This window comes from Cervus canadensis, chromosome 11, assembly GCF_019320065.1.
Source record: "Cervus canadensis isolate Bull #8, Minnesota chromosome 11, ASM1932006v1, whole genome shotgun sequence".
In the NCBI taxonomy this organism is placed as follows: domain Eukaryota; kingdom Metazoa; phylum Chordata; class Mammalia; order Artiodactyla; family Cervidae; genus Cervus; species Cervus canadensis.
The window spans coordinates 3,898,780-3,919,631 of NC_057396.1; the positions used below are offsets into that span (position 1 = coordinate 3,898,780).

Consider the following 20,852-nt stretch of genomic DNA (forward strand, 5'->3'; position numbering starts at 1 on the left):
CTGTTAAAAACATAAAATGCAACTAAGGAGCCAGTCTCTTTTAAATATAGTTTAAAGGTGCTATATATGGTCTTGTGAAATGTAATTCTAAGCAGCTTCACTCAAGAAATTATTATAAATTTAGCACCTAATAAAGTGATCTCTCTTATTCAGTCTCAGCTATGGGGTAACCACCAGCATACCTGTTTGTTTTGCAGAGCTCGCTGGAAAAGTCGGAGAAATGAAGCCAAGCTAAAGCGATACATGTTGTTAATCTTGGACAAGTCAGAGATAATGAAGTACATCTTGCTGGCACTCTCAGCCAGAGGGAGATAGGCATCCCGTTCCTGTGGAACAATTGGGGCGGGGGTGGGGGGATAACACCTTAGTACCAGTGCTTACTGCCACGTGCAGACTCCTATGCACAAACTTAGCCACATCCTTACTCTGTCAACATACAGGCAACGAATAAAGATGAACCATAGAATTCTCTAACTCAAACATCATAATCCAGCTTTTAAATTTTTACATTTTTATACCTTTTTAAATCCTAAGATAATATATTTGTTTTATACTTTTATGAAACTACATCAGTGTATTTTAAATACATCTCTACTCTTGAGTAGAGCAGTACAAGGGTTGGTTTTAATGAAGACCAAGAAGACTGGTATTAGGAGAAAGAGGTAAACACTTGCATTAGGGTGAGACGAAATGGTAAACAGGTGTGATCAGAGGTCACTAGGTCACGTGAGACAGCTTGGCACTACAGCCCTCCCCGCAGTGAGCAAAGTCAGAGCAGTGAATGCAGCACGTGGGACTGGCACCAACAGAACACTGATGGATGGAGAGGCAGAGAAGCAGCCTGCAGCCGAGGGGCCGCATTAAGGTAACAGAGCACCCGGCATGGTCAGCATAAGCATAAAAGGGACCAACAAGCACAAGGGCTTTTGTTCTGACTGAAGGTAAAGGACGATAAACATGAAAGGATCATGGGATTAAATGGCTGTGAGGTTATGAACGGAACTCTGAGAAAGTTATCTATGCCACTCTGATCAAAGAAACAGGATTACAAATACGATATTGGCAAAATTATGTGTGTGCCTCAGGGATGTCTGTTCAGAAAGAGAAGGCACAGAAAGTTCAAAGTCCTTTTGGGAGAGAGTGACAGTTATGCCATCTGCCAATTTCAGTAATGGTGGAGAAGGTGGGGTGACCAGTTTGAAAAGAGGCTGTACGCCTGTTCTAATTCTGGTTTCAACAGAGCTCTTTCTTAAGGGAAGAAAGAAATCTATGTACGGCGGAATTTGAGCAAGAACTGAAAAACACCTAAAATAAAATTTGGAAAAGTCATTCAAGGAAATAGAAAAGAATTAAAGGATGTCAGTAAGGGTCCAACTCAGGTTGGAGACCGAGAATTCACAGTAACATTAATCTTTATTGCTTTTCTTCAGCAAATCTCTGTCACCAAATGTAGGAGAAAAAAAGATACATTGTACTGATACAGGGTTGAAATTTTGCTCTAGGAAATGTTAAAATAATAAAATAAAAAGGATTTTAACTATTTATAAGAAAAGAGTTCAGTCATTACATTCATAGGGTAGAGGATGAAAAGGGAGGAAAGATGTTTTTAATGGAAAAATAACTTTTAACTCTTTTGTTGATATACTTAATTTGCCTTAAGAAAAGTTTCAGGAATGGCAAAGATGCTCTTTAATAGTCACTAAACACAAGAAACACATTCAGTTTCAATTTCAGTACAAATTTATAGCAAAAGTCTGTCTAGTCAAGGCTATGGTTTTTCCAGTGGTCATGTATGGATGTGAGAGTTGGACTATAAACAAAGCTGAGCACTGAAGAATTGATGCTTTTGAACTGTGGTGTTGGAGAAGACTCTTGAGAGTCCCTTGGACTGCAAGGAGATCCAGCCAGTCCATCCCAAAGGAGATCAGTCCTGGGTGTTCATTGGAAGGACTGATGCTGAAGCTGAAACTCCAGTACTTTGGCTACCTGATTTGAAGAGCTGACTCACTGGAAAAGACCCTGATGCTGGGAAAGATTGAGGGCAGGAGGAGAAAGGGATGACAAAGGATTGGATGGTTGGATGGCATCACCGACTCAATGGACAAGGGTTTGGGTGGACTCCGGGAGTTGGTGATGGACAGGGAGGCCTGGCGTGCTGCGGTTCGTGGGGTCACAAAGAGTCGGACACGACTGAGGGACTGAACTGAACTGAACTGAGAACTCTAGTGTGCATGAGCGCTCAGTCATGTCTGACTCTTTGCGACCCCATGGACTGTAGCTCACCAGGCTCCTCTGTCCAAGGAATCCTCCAGGCAAGAATACTGAAGTGGGTTCCCATTTCCTCCTTCAGAGGATTTTCCCAACCCAGAGACTGAACCTGCGTCTCCTGCATCTCCTGCATTAGCAGGCTGACTCTTTACCACTGCACCATCTGGCCTTCCCTACAACTCTAGATAACATGCCAGAAATCAGTGGTACTCAGCAGGGGACAATGACCAGCACTCTTTACCCTTGATACCCTCAACATCTATCACCTTTTCCATAATAACAAGAATTAGACCCAAGGACCTGGTATTTTTGAATAGCTTTCTTTTTTGCAGTCATCATACTATAATTTTTATCATATTAACATGAACATTTAAGAAAACAATATAAGATCACAAAGAAGAAAATATTTACTTGATCAAGAGAAATCTGGAGTTTGTAAGATTCTTTAAGTGACTCCTGAATAAGTGCACTGCTTGCTTTTGTCTGATTCAAAGATTCAATCAAATCTTTATTTTCCAAAATATTACCTTGAGATGTGGCAAGTGTCTGTAGAAAAATTAATAAAATAATATGAACATTATTATATATACTAAAATGATCAATTAAAGGAAGTCCAAGTTAACTACTATTAATTTGATGATGTTTATGGGAACTTACATACTTTTAAAAGAATTTCAATATTTTACAGCCTTGTATATCAAAAGATATTGCAAATCACTAGATGATACTATATCATTAAAGCATTGTATTTATATTAATTTTATCAATTTAATAAAAATAAAAACCACTTAAAGTTACAGATCAAATCATAATCTCATGCTACTTTTGAATGTTGTTCTGAGTATATAATTAAACATTAATGAAATACAGTATAAAAGTTAAAAATCACTTGTCTTAAACATTACTCCCAAGTCTCATATTCCAAGATATCTACCCTTTTTCTGTTTGAATTTTGATTTTAACATACATATTGATATTCTTCTGATACAATCAAAAACATGCTGAAGGTATTATAACCTTTAAAAAAACAGCATTTGACTATAATCAAAATAATGTAATATGATCAACATCCTGAATAACTAAATTTTACCTCTAGAAGAGACTCTTCAAGCTTAGCTAACTGTATTTTCTTATCTTCTTCTTGTTGTAATAGTTTTGTTTTCTGTTCCTCTAAATCAGGTTTCTCATGTTGAATAGTTAATGCCAAAAGCTTTATAAAAAAAAAAAGGCCAAGGTTATTCTAACAACAAAGGTCCAGAAGACAAACCAAAGTGAAAACTTCCCACAAACAGACCTTATGTTTGATTGGATATTACAAATATACTACTCTGTACACTTCATTTTTCTAGTTAAACATATGAGACACCTCCACAATTATTTCTTACAAAAGAGGCAAAGTGAATAGTGAAGCTAACTGATAAAATGTTACATATTATAAAACAGCTATAAGAAATTGCATCTCTTAACATATCAGCATCTAATATTCAGTTCTTATATTATATACAAAAACTAGAGAAGCTAACATTTTTCATGGTAATTAGTCACAAAAAGAAATAAAGAGATATCTTACTTAAAACCAAAATCACAATGAGATACCATATCATACCTATTAAGATGGCTACAATTAAAAAAGTGAATAATAATAAATGCTGTAACTATGTGTAAAAAGAGAAACCATCATATACTACTAGTAGGAAACTAAAATTGTGCAGCTACTTTGGAAATTTTTTTCTATTCCTCAAAAATTTAAATATATTGTTACCATAGTGAAAGTCACTCAGTCATGTCTGACTCTTTGAGACCCCATAGACAGTCCATGGAGTTCTCCAGGCCAGAATACTGGAGTGGGTAGCTGTTCCCATCTCCAGGGCATCTTCTCAACCCAGAAACTGAACCCAGGTCTCCCGCCTTGCAGGCAGATTCTTTACCAGCTGAGCCACTAGAGAAGCCCAAGAATACTGCAGTGGGTAGCCTATTCCTTCTCCAGGGTATTCCTTCCCAACCCAGGAACTGAATTGCGGTCTCCTACATTACAGGTGGATTCTTTACCGGCTGAACTACCAGGCAAGCATTGTTACCATGAGACACTGATATCATAAGACCCAGAAATTTCCACCAAAAAAAAACAAAAAACAAAAAACCACTGAAATGTAAACTTTCAAGGGGTCAATCATATGATATATGAGCTAAATCTTAATAAAGTTGTTGAAGACTGCTATGTCAAATTCTTAAACTTAAAACTGTAAAATAGGGAATGACATTTGCATGTCATAAAATATGCTAATTTAAAATTTATTGTATAAATATGTTCAATTAGTTCTCATTAAAGTAAGACCTAAATAGCCCTTTTTAGCAATTATGTTGGAGATCTTTTATGTAGAGGAAGCCATTCTGTCAAATTCTGCCAACTATTGAGTAATTTGGACTTGGTTGTATTTACAACAAGAATCATCAAGGCTATCAAAAGACACTGTTGAAAATATACAGTGAGTCATCTAGTATGGTAAGAAAAATATTTAGAAGGAGAACTTTAAAAATTACAATAAAGTAAATAAAAAATCACAGCAAATATATATGCTACCATTTGAATCAAAAGAAAAAATATATACTATTGTTAAGTTAGTAAAAAAACAGGATGATACTAAAAAATCAACAGGATATTTTTAAAAAGGAAATAAAATCAGTAACTGAGTGTGTAAGTAAAAGTCTCTACATGAAAATTATTTTGCAGCTCATGCAATAATTATAAACTGTAATGAGCTATACACACAAAAAGAGAATTCAAACATACAAATGTTCTGGTCAAAAAGTGTTGGATTTGGAATCAAAGATATGCAACTAGCTGAATAAGTCAATTAAATGCAACTTTAACATTTAAACTTCAGTTTTCACAATTAAAAAAAAAATAGTTACTAATCTTAACGTTTATGATCCTTCCATTTCTCAAATTCTAACAAATATAAGTAGACTGTAAAATAAAAGTTTTGCTGAAAGAAGTAGCAATTTGACATTAGCAACAAATATATAATTCTAACACTAATGGAAAATGAAATAAACCCAAATGTGTTGCTAATTTCCAAGTATATTTTCAAAATCATGAGTTTAAATGCTAATCAGTTTAACAAAATAGCTTCTCACTCTAAGTATTTCATGAGTATACAAAGAAGATTTCTAAGATTTCTAAGGCAAATTATGATTGTCCACATATACCTGTCCTCGTAATCCACTTCTTGTTGTAGTAAAGTTAACCTCAGTGACAATGGAAGCTGCATCCGGTGGAATAAAGGGATTTGGGCTTCTTGTTGACAAAAACAGGCGAAACTCTTCATTATAGTCGATAATTTTGTCACCTATTTGTACCACATAACGTGGTCCTATTTTTTAAAATGACATAATTAGCTGGTCTGAATATTCAGTATTTTGCTACATGACATTAAAAAATACAATTTTTTAGTACTTCTAAATAGTTTTTACTACAGGCTTTTCAACACAGTCCAAAAGACAGCAACAGTGAGGCTACCCAAAAGACCATTAAGAAGAACGCTATACTAATCAGTCAGCACTTAGGCAAATAAGGATAAATAATACTTATTAAGACAATCCTAGGATTCTGAAGCATCAAAAGAATATCTACTTATATTTAATATGGGCACAGCTGTATACGACTCTTTGCGACCCCATGAACCCTCTGTCCATGGGATTTTCCAGGCAAGAATACTTACTGAAGTGGGTTGCCATTCCCTTCTCCAGGGATACAGTTTTAACATAAACTATACGTTTCATATTATCAAATTTTCTGAAATGTTTGATTATCGATGACAAAAGTGGAAATGCTTAATTATTCTCTACTTCAAAATTTATCAGTTTCAAAGTGTTTATTGTGCTAGTATTTAAGATGTAACACTTAAACACAGAATGACCTGGTAAAACCTGGAATTAAAAACATATCAGTAATTGCAAAGAATCCATTATTAATGTCAAAAAGGATTTATTCAGACTGTCATGCACAGGAGCTTCGCAACAGGTGAAACTCAGAAAAAGTAAACTCCTGCCTCATAAAGAAGCTTTTTATATTCTAATATAAATAACAATGATTTTAATTATACATCATATACAGAAAAATCAATCATTATTACACCCATTATTCATGATTTCAACTGATAAAAGTAACTAATTTTTTAGGTAAAAAAATACACATTATCAAAGATTATTTTCTAATGTAAAGAAAACCAATGTAAAGAATTTTTGAGAATCCAAGATTTTAAATTTTACTTAACTTTTTAAACTTAACATGAAAAGAATTCAAAACACACTTTATAAAAAAGGATATTCAAAGGATCAAAATAAATCAAAATAATATTTGAAGAAAAATACAAATTTGAAGATTCAATGTAATAACTATATACCAAATAGAATGATTCAAGATAATACAAGCAGAAAACTAATCTAAGGACATCAAAGTAAAATCACTGAAAACCAATAACAAAGAAAAATTATAAATTATCCAGAGAAAAATGATGTATCACTTACAAAAAAGCAACAATAAACCAGCAGGCAATTTCTCAATAGGGATGACACAAACTAGAATATGATGCAATAAAAACCTTAAAGTGCTACAGAAAATAGCTGTCAACCTAGAATTCTGTTAGATACAGAGAAAAAAAAATCACTTAAAAATGAAAAAAGAAAAAAAAACTTGTTTTCAATAGATCTGCACTAAATGAAGATAAGGGAAATTCTCCAGACAGAAAAAAATAATCCCAGCAGAAATGAGACAATGGAAATGCTGGGAGGACACCAGAAAGGTTAACCATGTATAAATACAGATCTTAAAATCAGTCATTATAACATCATATGGAGCATGATAATGCAGCACAATAATGATGCAAAGGCAAGTATGGCTATATGGAATTAAAGATCATAGAAAAGTGGCAAGCATTTATCTATATTAATAAAGTTAAGTCACAGATGCATATTGTTACACAGAGTAGTCATGAAAAATAAACATTCTATTAAAAATCAATCAGGCTCATTAAAAAACAGTATTAGTTATTATAAGAACTGATTAAATTATACATTACAAAAAAGTAAGATTGTCTCATGAATAGAAATAAAAAACCAAATGATACACTATGAGAAACACATTTTATAAAGAAAACCAATAGAAAGTTGAAAGTAAAAGAATTCAAAAATATTCCAATACCAATCTTCAAAATTAGTGTAATTATTCTAACACCAAATCCTAAAACTTGAGATATTTCTAGAGACAAAGGACAGCTGATAATGATAAAGAAAATAACCAAACAGAAAGACAGCACATACCCAAATATATATGCATCCAAACATGCAGCTTCAAAATATTTAAAATAAAAATTGACAGAACTGAAAAGCAAATCCAAAATCATGAGACTCTTTTTCTCAATACATAATAGGACAAATAGAAGTAAAAAGTAAAGATATAGAAAGAAAGTCTAAGCATTACAATTAACAAACATTTATGAAAATGAGCCAATGCCAGATCATAAAGAAAACTTCAATAGGACTTAGAAAACTGAACACCTCAGAATAAGTTTTCTGACCACAATGGAGTTAAGCTAGAAACCGATCACAAAAGAATACCTAGAAAATATCCAACTCCCTGGAAATTAAATTAAAAAGCATTAAGTAACTCATGATTTTTTAAAAAAATACAGACCAAAACTTGTGGTATAAAGCTGAAGAAGGGCTTAGCAGAAAATTGATAGACAGAAATGAATATGTTAGAAAAAAGAAAATATTGAATTATCAATGCTTTTTATTTCTATTTCAAGAATCTAGGAAAAAAGACAACCAAACAAAATCTAAGGAAAATATTAGGAATGAAATAAATAAAAAACAAAAATTGAAAATAGAATAGAGAAAATTAACAAAGTTAAAGAAAATTGATATTTGACAAGATCAATAAAACTGATACACTGTTATCAAGATTGACCAAAGAGAAAAAAAAATATCATTATTGATAAATGATAATTATTGAAAACCTCACTGAAATTTTAAAGTTACAAGAATATTATATAAAGATACACCAATACATTTGACAAATTAGATGCAATAGACAAATACCTAAAAAAATTAACCTAAGTTGACATATACACAAACTACAGAATACAAACAAAACAACACTAACCCAGGGATAAGAAATCCAAATGGCAAAGGAGGAGGATGCAGAACACATCAAAAATACGTCTACAAAAAAATCTTCAGGGAAAACCAACTGCAGCAGAACTAGAAGATGTAAACACAGACCTGGATAAAAAGGCATGGGAAGCCATCAGGTCTGGAGCGGTGCCCTTCAGAGGCGACTCGGAAGAAGAGGGACCACACAGGCTGAGGTCCTCTTGAGGGAGGAGGTGGTCTGAGCCACAAACCACGCAAAGGTCTTGTCCAAAGGTCTGCCACTGAGAAACGAGTCTGCCTGGAGGGCCGCCGGGACTAACAGGAGGACTGTGAGCAGCCTGGACTCCGTTCACAAGGAGCCCACAACACACGCCGGCTTTCTCCTAAGCCAGGGGGAGAAAGGGGATTGAGGCTGCACGGGTGGCTGCCTGTGTTCCGGTGACAGCTTCAGCGCGTACCCCAATCCGAGCCTACAACCGCTCAACTGGGGTGAGGGCTGCTCCAGGTGAGGAGAAAGCTCAGCTGGGAAAACTCAGACCTAAAGAGATGTCTGAGCAGGATGGGAATAGCACCTCAGAGCAGCCATGACTTCTGTCTCTGGTAAGACATCCACAATTTGTACCCAGGCCAACGCCAAGTGCCCATCCAGCCCCTCTCATCCAGGCACGGCTCCCCTCCTGGGAAAGGGATCAGGCAGGGAACACACTTCAAGGGGACGGAGCCAGCTCAGACCCAACCCTCAAAACTTCTGCTCCAACCACGTGGGAACAGGCCCTATCCCCTCCAGAGCCAGTGACAGTCACGCAGCAGAGGACAAGCCCCAGATGCACCTGGCTGTGAACGCAGAGCTCCACCTCCAGCCTAACCTCCTACAGGGTGGCCGCTGCCAGCAAACCAGAGCAGAGGCAGGTCTGGGGTTTCCCTCCGTTTCGGCGCTCCCACGGAAGCCTCTGGGCACACACAGCCTGCAGAGGGACACCCCCGCACAAAGGCACCCACTAGAGACCGCAACAGAAGCAATGCAGGCCCACCTCAAGGAACCAGAAAAATCTCAAATAAACAACCTAACCGACCATCTAGAGGGCTTAGAAAATAAAAAACAAATAAAGCCCAAAGTCAGTAGAGACTTTGAGAAGGAACTATACCTTGTTCTTCTTTTGGATCAATACATATTTGAAGCGATTTTTGAACTGCATAAATTTGAGAAGTACATTCTATTCCTATTATTGGTACCTGCTTCAACATCACTGTGCAGAAATGCAGTTTATATTGCTTAGATTAAGAACACAGGGATATAAATCAACTTGGCCCCAAGCTTTGCTTTATGTCATTTTAGTACAACCATCCTCTGTCCTCAGCGGAAATGTACAATAACAAATGACTATTCACGAGAAACTCAAAAATGTGGAAAAGAACAATGTGAAGTATAATCAAAGGGGATAAGAGACTTCAACTGAAGTCATATGAACACATCCAACTCTGGACTGAAGGTGGAAAAAGTAAGGTCGGGTCAGACTGTAACTGCCTTTTTCTCAATGAAATGAACAGAAATTAACAAATTCACCCAAACCAGCCCTGAACAACTATCTGGAATAGGGGTTCATCACGTGAACCAATCATGATATAGAATATTATCATTTCTCAGCAGATTCAATTTTAGGGGACCTCGTCAAACTCCACTCTGAGACAACGAAGCAGATGCAGTTAAGACCTAACACCAGTCAGAGCTCACTGGTACAAACTTAATGAGCCAGAGGGACAGCATATAGACTATAAAGAGAGTCAAAATCAGATCATCACAAGATTGCGTCCTTTAAGATAGTCTAGCAGGAGGTGGTCCAACAGATCTGAATCAGCTTTAGTAAAGAAGAGGCTGAGACCAGAGGCTGGACTCTGGGAGGTAACTCCAGGCTACATCAGCAACATTCCCACTCCTAGAGTTCTTTCCATAATTTATCAACCACTACTCGCCCAAGCATACCTATTTGTGGGATAAAAGGTGATCAATAAATAGTGCAGGCTTTGCTATTTCTTCACTTTTCCCCCAGTAACTCCAATTTTCTAAACTTTGTGGTGCTAGCAAAGTGTGTCATGCAAGTAACTATGTATTTATATATAAGTACATGTCTATGTATGTCCACATATACACTTTGCACAACTTGCACAGTTTAAGGGCATTATTTCCTAATATCAAAGTCTGGGTTAGGTACCTGCACAGAAAAAAGGTGATGTAACAGTCTAAGACCAGTATTTTTAGGGAGTCCAGCTTGTAAGGCCCTTAACCACCACCTGGGAATTCGGGATTTTGTTAAGGTTCTTACATTTCCCAGAACAGAAAAGAGTAGCTCACTGTGCTTAAACTGTTTGTACAAACAAAATGGTGTATGCTGAACACCTGCTTTCCTTTGGGAAGTCTGGAATTTTGCTCCCTGCTAGGCAGACTATGCTTACATAATCAGCCCCATTAAAAACTCTGGACACTGAGCCTGCAGTAAGCTTCCTTGGTAGACAACTTACACAGGTGCGGTCACAACGTGTCCTGGGGAATTAAGCACACCTGAGTGACTCCAATGAAAGAAGACTCGGAATCTGCACCTGGTTTCGACTCCTGACTTCACCCTGTGTGCCTTTTCTCTTTGCTGACTGCTCTGTAGCCCTTCCCTGCAATAAATACAAGCCATGAGCACACCCACATGCTGAGTCCCTCGAGCCCTCCTCGTAAGACACTGGTCCTAGGAATGGTGTGGGAGACCCTGATATGGCACTTCTTGTACAGACACACTTTAATTAAAAGTTTTTTAATTGCTATTACTATTAGATTCTGACATTACTATCATCCACCCCCCAAAAAGTTTTCATATCCTCAGACTTAGTGGAAAGACCAAAAAAAGTCAAAGTTAGTTGTGATGTTATTTTGTATTTTAAAAATAGTTACTCTCTGGAAACTGTCAAATATTCATTTACCTTGAGCAACCAGATCTCGTCTCAATAGTGGATAAAGTACAGGTTCTACACCATCCATTTCTTGTATAATAAGGGTTTTCCCAAAACGTACTGCCAACTCAAGAGCTGTGATAAAGTTACTATCCTAAGAGAATAAATAAGAATACATACGAATTCCTTCATTACCTTAGATTTACAAAGGTCATATAGATATTGAAAACATTAACAGGAATAACACAAACATTTTAAAATCAGTATGTTAATAACATAAATTATTCATAATTGCCTTCATCAACTTATAAATATTTGATGATGAACCAAGTTAACTGGATAAATTATCAGATAAATTCATAAATAATTTAAATATATATTAGAAAAATAAGAATTTTACATTAATAATAAAAACAGCCTTTAAAATTTTTTAGAATTTCAAATTGATGCAGAAAAAAATTTTCAAATTCCATATGCAATAATTTACTCATCTATTAATAAAAACTATTTATATTCAATATCAAACATTAAATGGAGTAACAAAGACAAGCTGATGAATTCTAGTAAACTTATCTTGTTGTGATAGTTCTAATTATTTTGAAAAGAAACGTTTAGACAAAATTTTATAACCATGCAAGAATTTTTAGACTTTCCAGGTAGGCAAAGTCACTTTAAACACCACTCCAGTTCTCCAACTTTGTTTTAAAAAATTAAATATTTGGATAATAATATCCAATAATCTAAATATCCTACTACAACCATAAGTGACATTAAATATTTTATATATTATATAAATAATTATATATTATAATTATTCTTAAACACAAGTGAGTTAGATATCCCCATTTGATAAGTGAAGAGCATCTTAAAGAGGTAATTTTTCAAGCATCTGAATTAAAATGATTAAAAAATTGATTAAAAAATTAATCATGCATTAGGACTTTCTCAAAAAAAGGAAAAATAATTTCCTTGGCAAGATAAATATGACAGTGAGAAGTCACTACACAAAACACTATTACACTTCATTGAGCAATTGTCAAATCTCAGGATACAATACAGATGATCATTGCTGAGTTACATGAAGAGGAAATTTAAAAGTCCAGGGGGTTTTCCTAAGTCCCTAAGTAACTCACTTCTATAGCACCCTTCTGTAGAACTTGACTTTAATCATAATTTAGTACAAATGCTTATTTGTTTAATGTAACTAATTACTTGCCATCTCCCTAAGGGCATGAACTGTGACTACTAACATAAATTCCTGGGGCTTAGATCAGTACTGTGCATATAGAAGGAATCAAACAAAGATTCTTACAAATCATAAAACTAAAGCTAAGAAAGCTACATTTCTCTCCCCAGGGCCCATGCCAGGTAAGTTATAAGAACTTGGTCTGAACCTGTGTTTTCTGATTACAGACCCAGGGTTCTTGTCACCATAAGATGCCATTACTCCATTACTACTTGGTATCTAAATTATAAGTAATACACACCTGCTGGTTAATAACTTCCAAGCGTGAGTCTTTCAAATGTGTCTTTAACCATTCTGTAGCTTGGGAAGAAGGGTCAATAAGAAATGGGCATACTCGACTCTAATTTAAAAAAAAAAATTATAAGCTTTCATTAGATGAAAATAATTTCCTAAACATTATTAAACAATTAATGAGTGAGTTTTTCTCTCAGGTTTTGAAGAACACAAATATACAATTATAATAGGAAATGAAGGTAGTTTTTAGCTCCACTGGAGGCTAAATCAATAAATTTTATCAGAAATTAATACTAGGTAATTAAATTTAAACACAGTAAAATGAATATAGTCCTATTCACTACTCAATAACACAGAAAATGTACATTAACAACACAGTAAGCAAGAGTTCTAGTCCTAAGTAGATGCCATTTGCACTTCTCTTTTTGGTTTTAAAATACACAAGTATTTAGATATTCTTAACTTTAGATATTCTTTGGTTGAATAAACGAAGTAAGAGCTAATCATAAAAGTATTGCTGAAATAATCAGTGATATAATTATTTATATTTTAAGACTAATTTTTCTAAAGTAGTATACATAATTACTATTACAAAAGGATTATCCTAGAAGAGAAAATTACATAAGATGATCAGTTAAGATCTAACGAACTAGGAACTAAATTCATTACTTAACATCTTGCACTAATTAAACTCTGAAACAAACATAAAATTAGAAAACTACATGCCATTCAGCAAATGAAAGGAAGCCAATTAAATATTTATATATATTTATACATATACTTACCTATATAAAGCCAATTATATATTTATGTATATTTACATATATTTAAGTTGATCATATATCATAAATATATAATAAATTTTAAACCATCTAATAGTCATTGTTACCTAGCAAATCAGATTGAAATAACAATTGACCCAATTTTTCTTAAATTTTCACATTTATTTGAAAAACATAATGCAGTTACAGGATATAAGGATAAGATAACACGTGAGGGTAACAGTGGAGTGAAGACTTAGAACTGGGGTAGATCTAATAAGGACAGGGATGTTACCTTACTGGCATCTCAAGAGGGAGGGGGATGGTGGGATAAAATGCCCTGGGGATCAACACCATTTATCTACATGAAAACTACCAACATATGGTGATAATAAAGAGCTGACTGACTCTAAAACAGCTTTATTACTACTTTAAAATTCTAAATATTGCAGCCTCTTTTTACCTGTATCCAGAGGGGACCACTAACACCACGAATCCCCCAGTGTTACCCAGCTGTATGATCTTCACCCAACATCTACTTCTGGAGGCTTCACTGACTGCTCTGCCACATGTATGTGATATTGCAAGCAAAATAACACGGCTAGTAAACCTCTTAAGTATTATCAAAGTATTACACCCTAGGTTTTAGATCTCATTTTATGCCAGCATTCAATAGCAAACATTCGACAAGTAAACTAGATTTTGCTTAACTACAAAAATAATTATTTTAAATTTTAAAAAGTTCTTACCCATGATTTCAAGCCAATGATCTGAAGCAGTTAAAAAGAGAAATAGATAATGTTTCAAAAAATCATGTATTTAGCACAGAAAATATGCCTAAGAATTTCAAAGAATACTTACAAGTTTGTGTTCATCTCATTTATACTTCTCCAGAGACACAGAGAAGAACCTCTAAGGTATATTTTAGGTGTGTGTTCCATAATTAAATGTGGTCAAATTCTACATTTAACAAATTATAGATCCAAAAATGTTGAGCTTTCATTCATTCATGCTATTCATTCATCTACCATATAATGCAAGGGATACAAAAATTAACAAGACACATTCCCTCATCCTCACTGGCCACCATCCAATAAAGAAGCAAAAAATGAAACTTTTTTTAAAATCAAAGATAACTCAAAATTATATAAGTGGATCATAAGTGGAGTTATGGGAAGCTGCTGGGAAGCAATTCAAGTCAAACTAGGTTAAAAGAGATAGGACTCAGCCAGGCAAAGAAGTTAAAAAAAGAAAAAGCAAATTAGGTCCAGACAACAGCATGATTGAGAGAAGAATGAAAAGCCTGAGAGTATCTGGAAAACCACCAGACTTAGAATAGCTGGAGTAAAAAGTATAAGCATTTTTGTTATTTTTGAAATTTTATACATTGATTCTTCTGGCTTTTTGCAATAAATTATCAATATAAACAGTGATGGCCAAAAAAAAGTTTAGGCAAAGATGATGCATGTAAGATGGTAGGAGTAATCAGAGGTCTTTCTGATCATAAGGAATCTTTCATGCCATGTTTAAGGATAATGAAACTTTTATACTGCAAGTAATGAGCAGTCAGTGAAATATATTATTCAAGGAATTGTTATGATCAGATTAACATTTTAGGAGGATCACTCCAACAGCAATAAAGGAGCTGATACTGGGGGCAAGCGACCAACTGCTATTACATTGTATTTATCACAAAAAATCACCTACCTGTGAGCTAGGCCTAAGTGAAGCCACTGGCAGTAGGTGTGGTTGGAACAGAATGAATTCAGGATACATTTGAGAAATAGATTTGAGAAGACTTGCTGAATAATTAACTGAATGAACAATTAAAGAGACATAGCTAAGAATGATTTTCAGTCTGCATTACTAGACCAAGACGGTGACATCTCCAGCGTTAGGAACCCAAGAGAAGCAGGTTATAGTAAGTCAGGGAGGAAGGGAAACAATTATTAGAGAACACAGCTACCTTTGCCTAGCATGCATGCCCCAATCATGCATTTCTCATGGGACTATCAATCCTCCAGAACTGCATACAAGGAATGAGGAAGTGACCCAAACTAACCAATAAGAAATTTTTGTTGGGGACTGACATAAATAATGGAAAGGAAGGGAAGCGATATCTTTAGTCCGAGAACATAAACTGTGACAATGGTAAAACTCACGAGTCACCAATGTCTATAAATAACACATGGCAGAACCTATCTAAGAATAAATCCATCTAAGAATATAGAAGAATAAATCCATCTTTTAAGATGGAGGAAAGAGAGAGAGATGTCCTGATTATATCACTGAATCCTGAAGCTAGTTCAAACCTTTTGAACAGCTCAGTTACTTTAAAGCATAAATTACTTTTTAAAAAGAAAATGTATTTATATACTTGGCCACTGATTCTTGACTTAAAAAAAATTTTTTTTAATTTGTCTTTAATGATTAAAGACAAACTTTGAACTACATACAAAGCCCCAGGAAATAATATCTAATAGGAAATTAGAACTACAGATCAGGAGCTCAGAACAGAGGTCAAAGGCTAGAGACACATGATATCAATTTTCATTCTTCTCCCCTTGGGGGGGAAAAAAGAATAGTTAGGGGACATTTTTTAAAGTGATTTTGTTCTTCCAGTTTTACTGAGATATAATTGACAATCATATGTAAGTTAAGATGTACAAAACAATGATTTCACTTACATGTATCATGAAATGATTGTCACAGTAAATTTAGTGAACATCCATAATTTCATACAGGTACAAAATTAAAGAAATAGTTTTTTTTTTTTCTTGCAATGAGAACTCTTAGGATTTCATCTCTAAGCAACTTTCATATATAATATACAGCAGGGGTAATAATATTTATCATGTTCTACATAATGTCCCTAGTGCTTATTTATTTTATACTTGAAAGTTTGTACCTTCTTTCAACCAATAAGAAAGAAACTACTTTTTAAAACATTTATAAAACTACAACTTTATTTTTATTTTTAGTAACCACAAGAGGGATAAGGGTAGAAATATTTTGTAAATAGAACTAAAATCCATCTATGGATAACATAAGGACAATTACATTAATGGAAATAACACAAAATAATTAAAACATATACAGAAACATAAACACATATCTCTCAAAGGCAGTCTTACAGCATACACTGGCTAGGAGGCAATGGTTGAAGTTAAATGTTTAAAGGTAAATCTTGGCTTTACCTTTAGACAGATCTGTGACCTTAAACAAGAAACTTAACACCTCTGGATCTCAACTTCCTTATCTACAAAAGGATAACATGTGTACCTAAAGGACAGAAATGGTATGGACCTAACAGAAGAAGAAGATATTAATTAGAGGTGGCAAGAATACACGGAGGAACGGTACAAAAAAGATCTTCACAAAGCATATAATCACAATGGTGTGATCACTCACATAGAGCTAGATATCCTAGAATGCAAAGTCAAGTGGGCTTTAGGAAGCATCACTATGAACAAAGTTAATGGAGGTGATGGAATTATAGTTGAGCTATTTCAAATCCTAAAAGATGATGCTGTGAAAGTTCTGCACTCAATATGCCAGCAAATTTGGAAAACTCAACAGTGGCCAAAGGACTGGAAAAGGTCAGTTTTCATTCTAATCACAAAGAAAGCCAATGCCAAAGAATGTTCAAACTACCACACAGTTGCACTCATCTCACACACTAGCAAAGTAATGCTCAAAATTCTCCAAGCCAGGCTTCGACAGTATGTGAACTGTGAACTTCCAGATGTTCAAGCTGGATTTAGAAAAGATAGAGGAACCAGAGATCAAATTGCCAAGGTCCACTGGATCATCAAAAAAACAAGACAGTTCCAGAAAAACACCTACTTCTGCTTTATTGACTATGCCAAAGCCTTTGACTGTGTGGATCACAAAAAAACTGTGGAAAATTCTTAAAGAGAGGGAATACCAGAACATCTGACCTGCATCCTGAGAAATCTGTATGCAGGTCAAGAAGCAACAGTTACAACTGGACATGGAACAAACGACTGGTTGCAAACAGGGAAAGGAGTACGTCAAGGCTGTATACTTTCACCCTGCTTATTTAACTTACATGCAGAGTTCAGTTCAGTTCAGTCGCTCAGTCGTGTCCGACTGTTTGTGACCCCATGAATTGCCGCACGCCAGGCCTCCCTGTCCATCACAAACTCCCGAAGTTTACTCAAACTCATGCCCATTGAGTTGGTGATGCCATCCAGCTATCTCATCCTCTGTCGTCCCCTTCTCCTCCTGCCAACCTTATGGCCAACCTAGACAGCATATTAAAACGCAAAGACATTACTTTGCCAACAAAGGTCCATCTAGTCAAGGCTATGGTTTTTCCAGTGGTCATATATGGATGTGAGAGTTGGACTGTGAAGAAAGCTGAGCGCCGAAAAATTGATGCTTTTGAACTGTGGTGTTGGAGAAGGCTCTTGAGAGTCCCTTGGACTGCAAGGACATCCAACCAGTCCATCCTAAAGAGCAGTCCTGGGTGTTCATTAGAAGGACTGATGTTGAAGCTGAAACTCCAATAGTTTGGCCACCTGATGTGAAGAACTGACTCATTGGAAATGACCCTGATGCTGGGAAAGACTGAGGGTAGGAGGAGAAGGGGACGACAGAGGATGAGATGGTTAGATGGCATCACTGACTCAATGGACATGGGTTTGGGTAGACTCCAGGAGTTGGTGATGGACAGGGAGGCCTGGCGTGCTGCGGTTCGTGGGGTTGCAAAGAGTCAGACACGACTGAGCAACTGAACTGAACTGAACTGAGACAGTATATTAAAAAAACAGAGACATTACTTTGCCAACAAAGGTCCGTCTAGTCAAAGCTATGGTTTTTCCAGGACTCGTGTATGGATGCGATATTTGGACTATAAAGAAAGCTGAGCACAGAAGAATTGATGCTTTTGAACTGTGGTGTTGGAGAAGACTCCTGAGAGTCCCTTGGACTGCAAGGAGATATAACGAGTCCAACCTAAAGAATCAGTCCTGAATATTCATTGGAAGAACTGATGCTGAAGTTGAAACTCCGATACTTTGGCCACCTGATGCAAAGAACTGACTCACTGGAAAAGACCCTGATGTTGGGAAAATTAAAGGCGGGAGGAGAAGGGGACGACAGAGGATGAGATGGCTGGGTGGCATCACCAACTCAATAACATGAGTCTGGGTAAACTCCAGCAGCTGGTGATGGACAGGGAGGCCTGGTGTGCTCCAGTATATGGGGTCACAAAGAGTCAGACGCGGCTGAGGGACTGAAATGACTGACTGACTTAATAGGGTTGATTTGAAAGTTAAATGAGTTAAATATTTAAGTGCTTTACTTCTATTAATTGTTAAATAATAATGTATGAACAAAATGGGCTTCCCGGATGGCTCAGAGGTAAAGAACCCTCCTGCCAGTGCAGGAGACAGAGGAGATGCCAGTTGCATCCCTTGGTTTGGAATATCTCTTGGAGAAGGAAACGGCAACCCACTGCAATATTCCTGCCTGGAAAATCCCATGAGCAGAGAAGCCTGGCGGGCTATAGTTTACAGCGTGGCAAAGAGACGGAAACAACTGAGCAACTGAGCACACACAAACAACACAGTAAGGATACAAAAGTGTTGATTATTATTATGTACTGGGGATTTAATGACAAAGATTTGTCTCAATGTAATTTACCTTTACAAGTCTAATTTCTTTAGACTAATACCAAATTAGCTTGCCTTTCCTCAACACGCAATAAATGGCAGGAGGGGAAAACATTCTCAGAAATGTGTGAGTGGTTTAAAGAAAACTAATTTGACACTGAACTGTCCATAAATAATAAAAAACAAATACCTAGTACATGTTTTCACAAGAAAAATGTACAATACTGTGAAATTTAAACCAAGAAAAATTTATAAACTGTGAAATTTAAATGAATCCTATTTTCCATCTTCTTTCTGAATGCTCTTTACTCACACCTCTCCATAGTGTCTAACAGACATGTGCGTGCATGCTCAGTCACTCAGGCGTGTCTAACTCTTTGCAACCCCATAGACTGTAGCCCACCGGGCTCCTCTGTCCATGGGATTCTCTAGGCAAGAACACTGTAGTGGGTAGCTATTTTCTTCTGCAGGGGATCTTCCCAACCCAGGGATAGAACCTGCATCTCCTACATCTCCTGAACTGGCAGGCAGATTCTTTACCACTGTGCCACCTGGGTCTCATACTCTCCATTTATCCCCTGAGTTTCACAAAAGTAGGAAGATCATAAAATCACCCAAAACAACTTTTTTTAATAATTACATCAGGATAACAGGTGTAAATCATAGTCCAAGCAATCCAGGACACACAGTCACCGTGGCCAAATTCTTGCCCTGCTCCTCGAGGACACAGGTCACAGAAGCTTTCTGCTAATGTAACAGAACTAATGGCCTTTGTTACAAGGCCAGTGGTAGATAATTATGACTATTTCCTCACCCAGACAACACGTGTACTTCAATAGTTAACTGAACACAAATATGAGAATTCCAAAGCATCCTTTGTGATAACACAAAGGAATAATTTTGAACACACAAGGCACAAATAAGTAATTAGCTTATAAGTGATGGAGTGGCAATAGGCCTTGACACTGGGAAAGCCTGCACTACGAGGAAGAATCTCTGAAAAGCTTTATTATAGTAAAAAGATGTTTAATTCATCACACCTTGTCATTTTTTCTCAGAAAATACTCCCAGAAACACATCTTGTAAACATTTAGACATCTAATTTCATATCACATGGTAATGTTAAAGAGTAGATGTTATAGAATTGTGCTATCCAATCACACCCTCAACTACAACAGTTTATTTTAAACCTACTTCACCTTAGAAGTCAGAAAGAATGTTGAACACAATGGTAAATTCATTTCAACGAAATAATTAATTACTCTAACAAAACTTTCCAGATGGTTTTGTTTGGTCATGTTGTTTTAGTCGCTCAGTCATGTCCGACTCTTTGTGACTCCACGGACTATAGCCCACCATGTTCCTCTGTCCATGGGGATTCTCCAGGCAAGATACTGGAGTGGGTTGCCCTGCCTCCTTCAAGGGATCTTCCCAACCTAGGGACTGAACCCAGGTCTCCTGCATTGCAGGAGGATCCTTTACCATCTGAGCCATGAGGGAAGCCCAAGAATACTGGAGTGGGTAGCCTATCCCTTCTCCAGGGGATCTTCCTGACCCAGGAATCAAACTGGGGTCTCCTGCATTGCAGACAGATTCTTTACCAGCTGAGCTACC

General features: G+C 36.1%; 1 protein-coding gene across 3 annotated transcripts in view; it reads right to left on the reverse strand.

Annotated features, from left to right (window-relative positions):
- Nucleotides 1–20,852, reverse strand: part of DYNC2H1 (dynein cytoplasmic 2 heavy chain 1) — a 388,761-nt gene that overhangs the window by 198,509 nt on the left and 169,400 nt on the right. For all 3 annotated transcript variants that reach the window (XM_043481063.1, XM_043481062.1, XM_043481064.1), the window contains 6 exons: nucleotides 12,846–12,944; nucleotides 11,389–11,512; nucleotides 5,479–5,642; nucleotides 3,359–3,478; nucleotides 2,680–2,814; nucleotides 183–326 (listed from right to left, as the gene is read on the reverse strand). In XM_043481063.1, coding sequence (XP_043336998.1) covers nucleotides 183–326; nucleotides 2,680–2,814; nucleotides 3,359–3,478; nucleotides 5,479–5,642; nucleotides 11,389–11,512; nucleotides 12,846–12,944 — 786 coding nt within the window. The remainder of the gene's footprint in view (nucleotides 1–182; nucleotides 327–2,679; nucleotides 2,815–3,358; nucleotides 3,479–5,478; nucleotides 5,643–11,388; nucleotides 11,513–12,845; nucleotides 12,945–20,852) is intronic.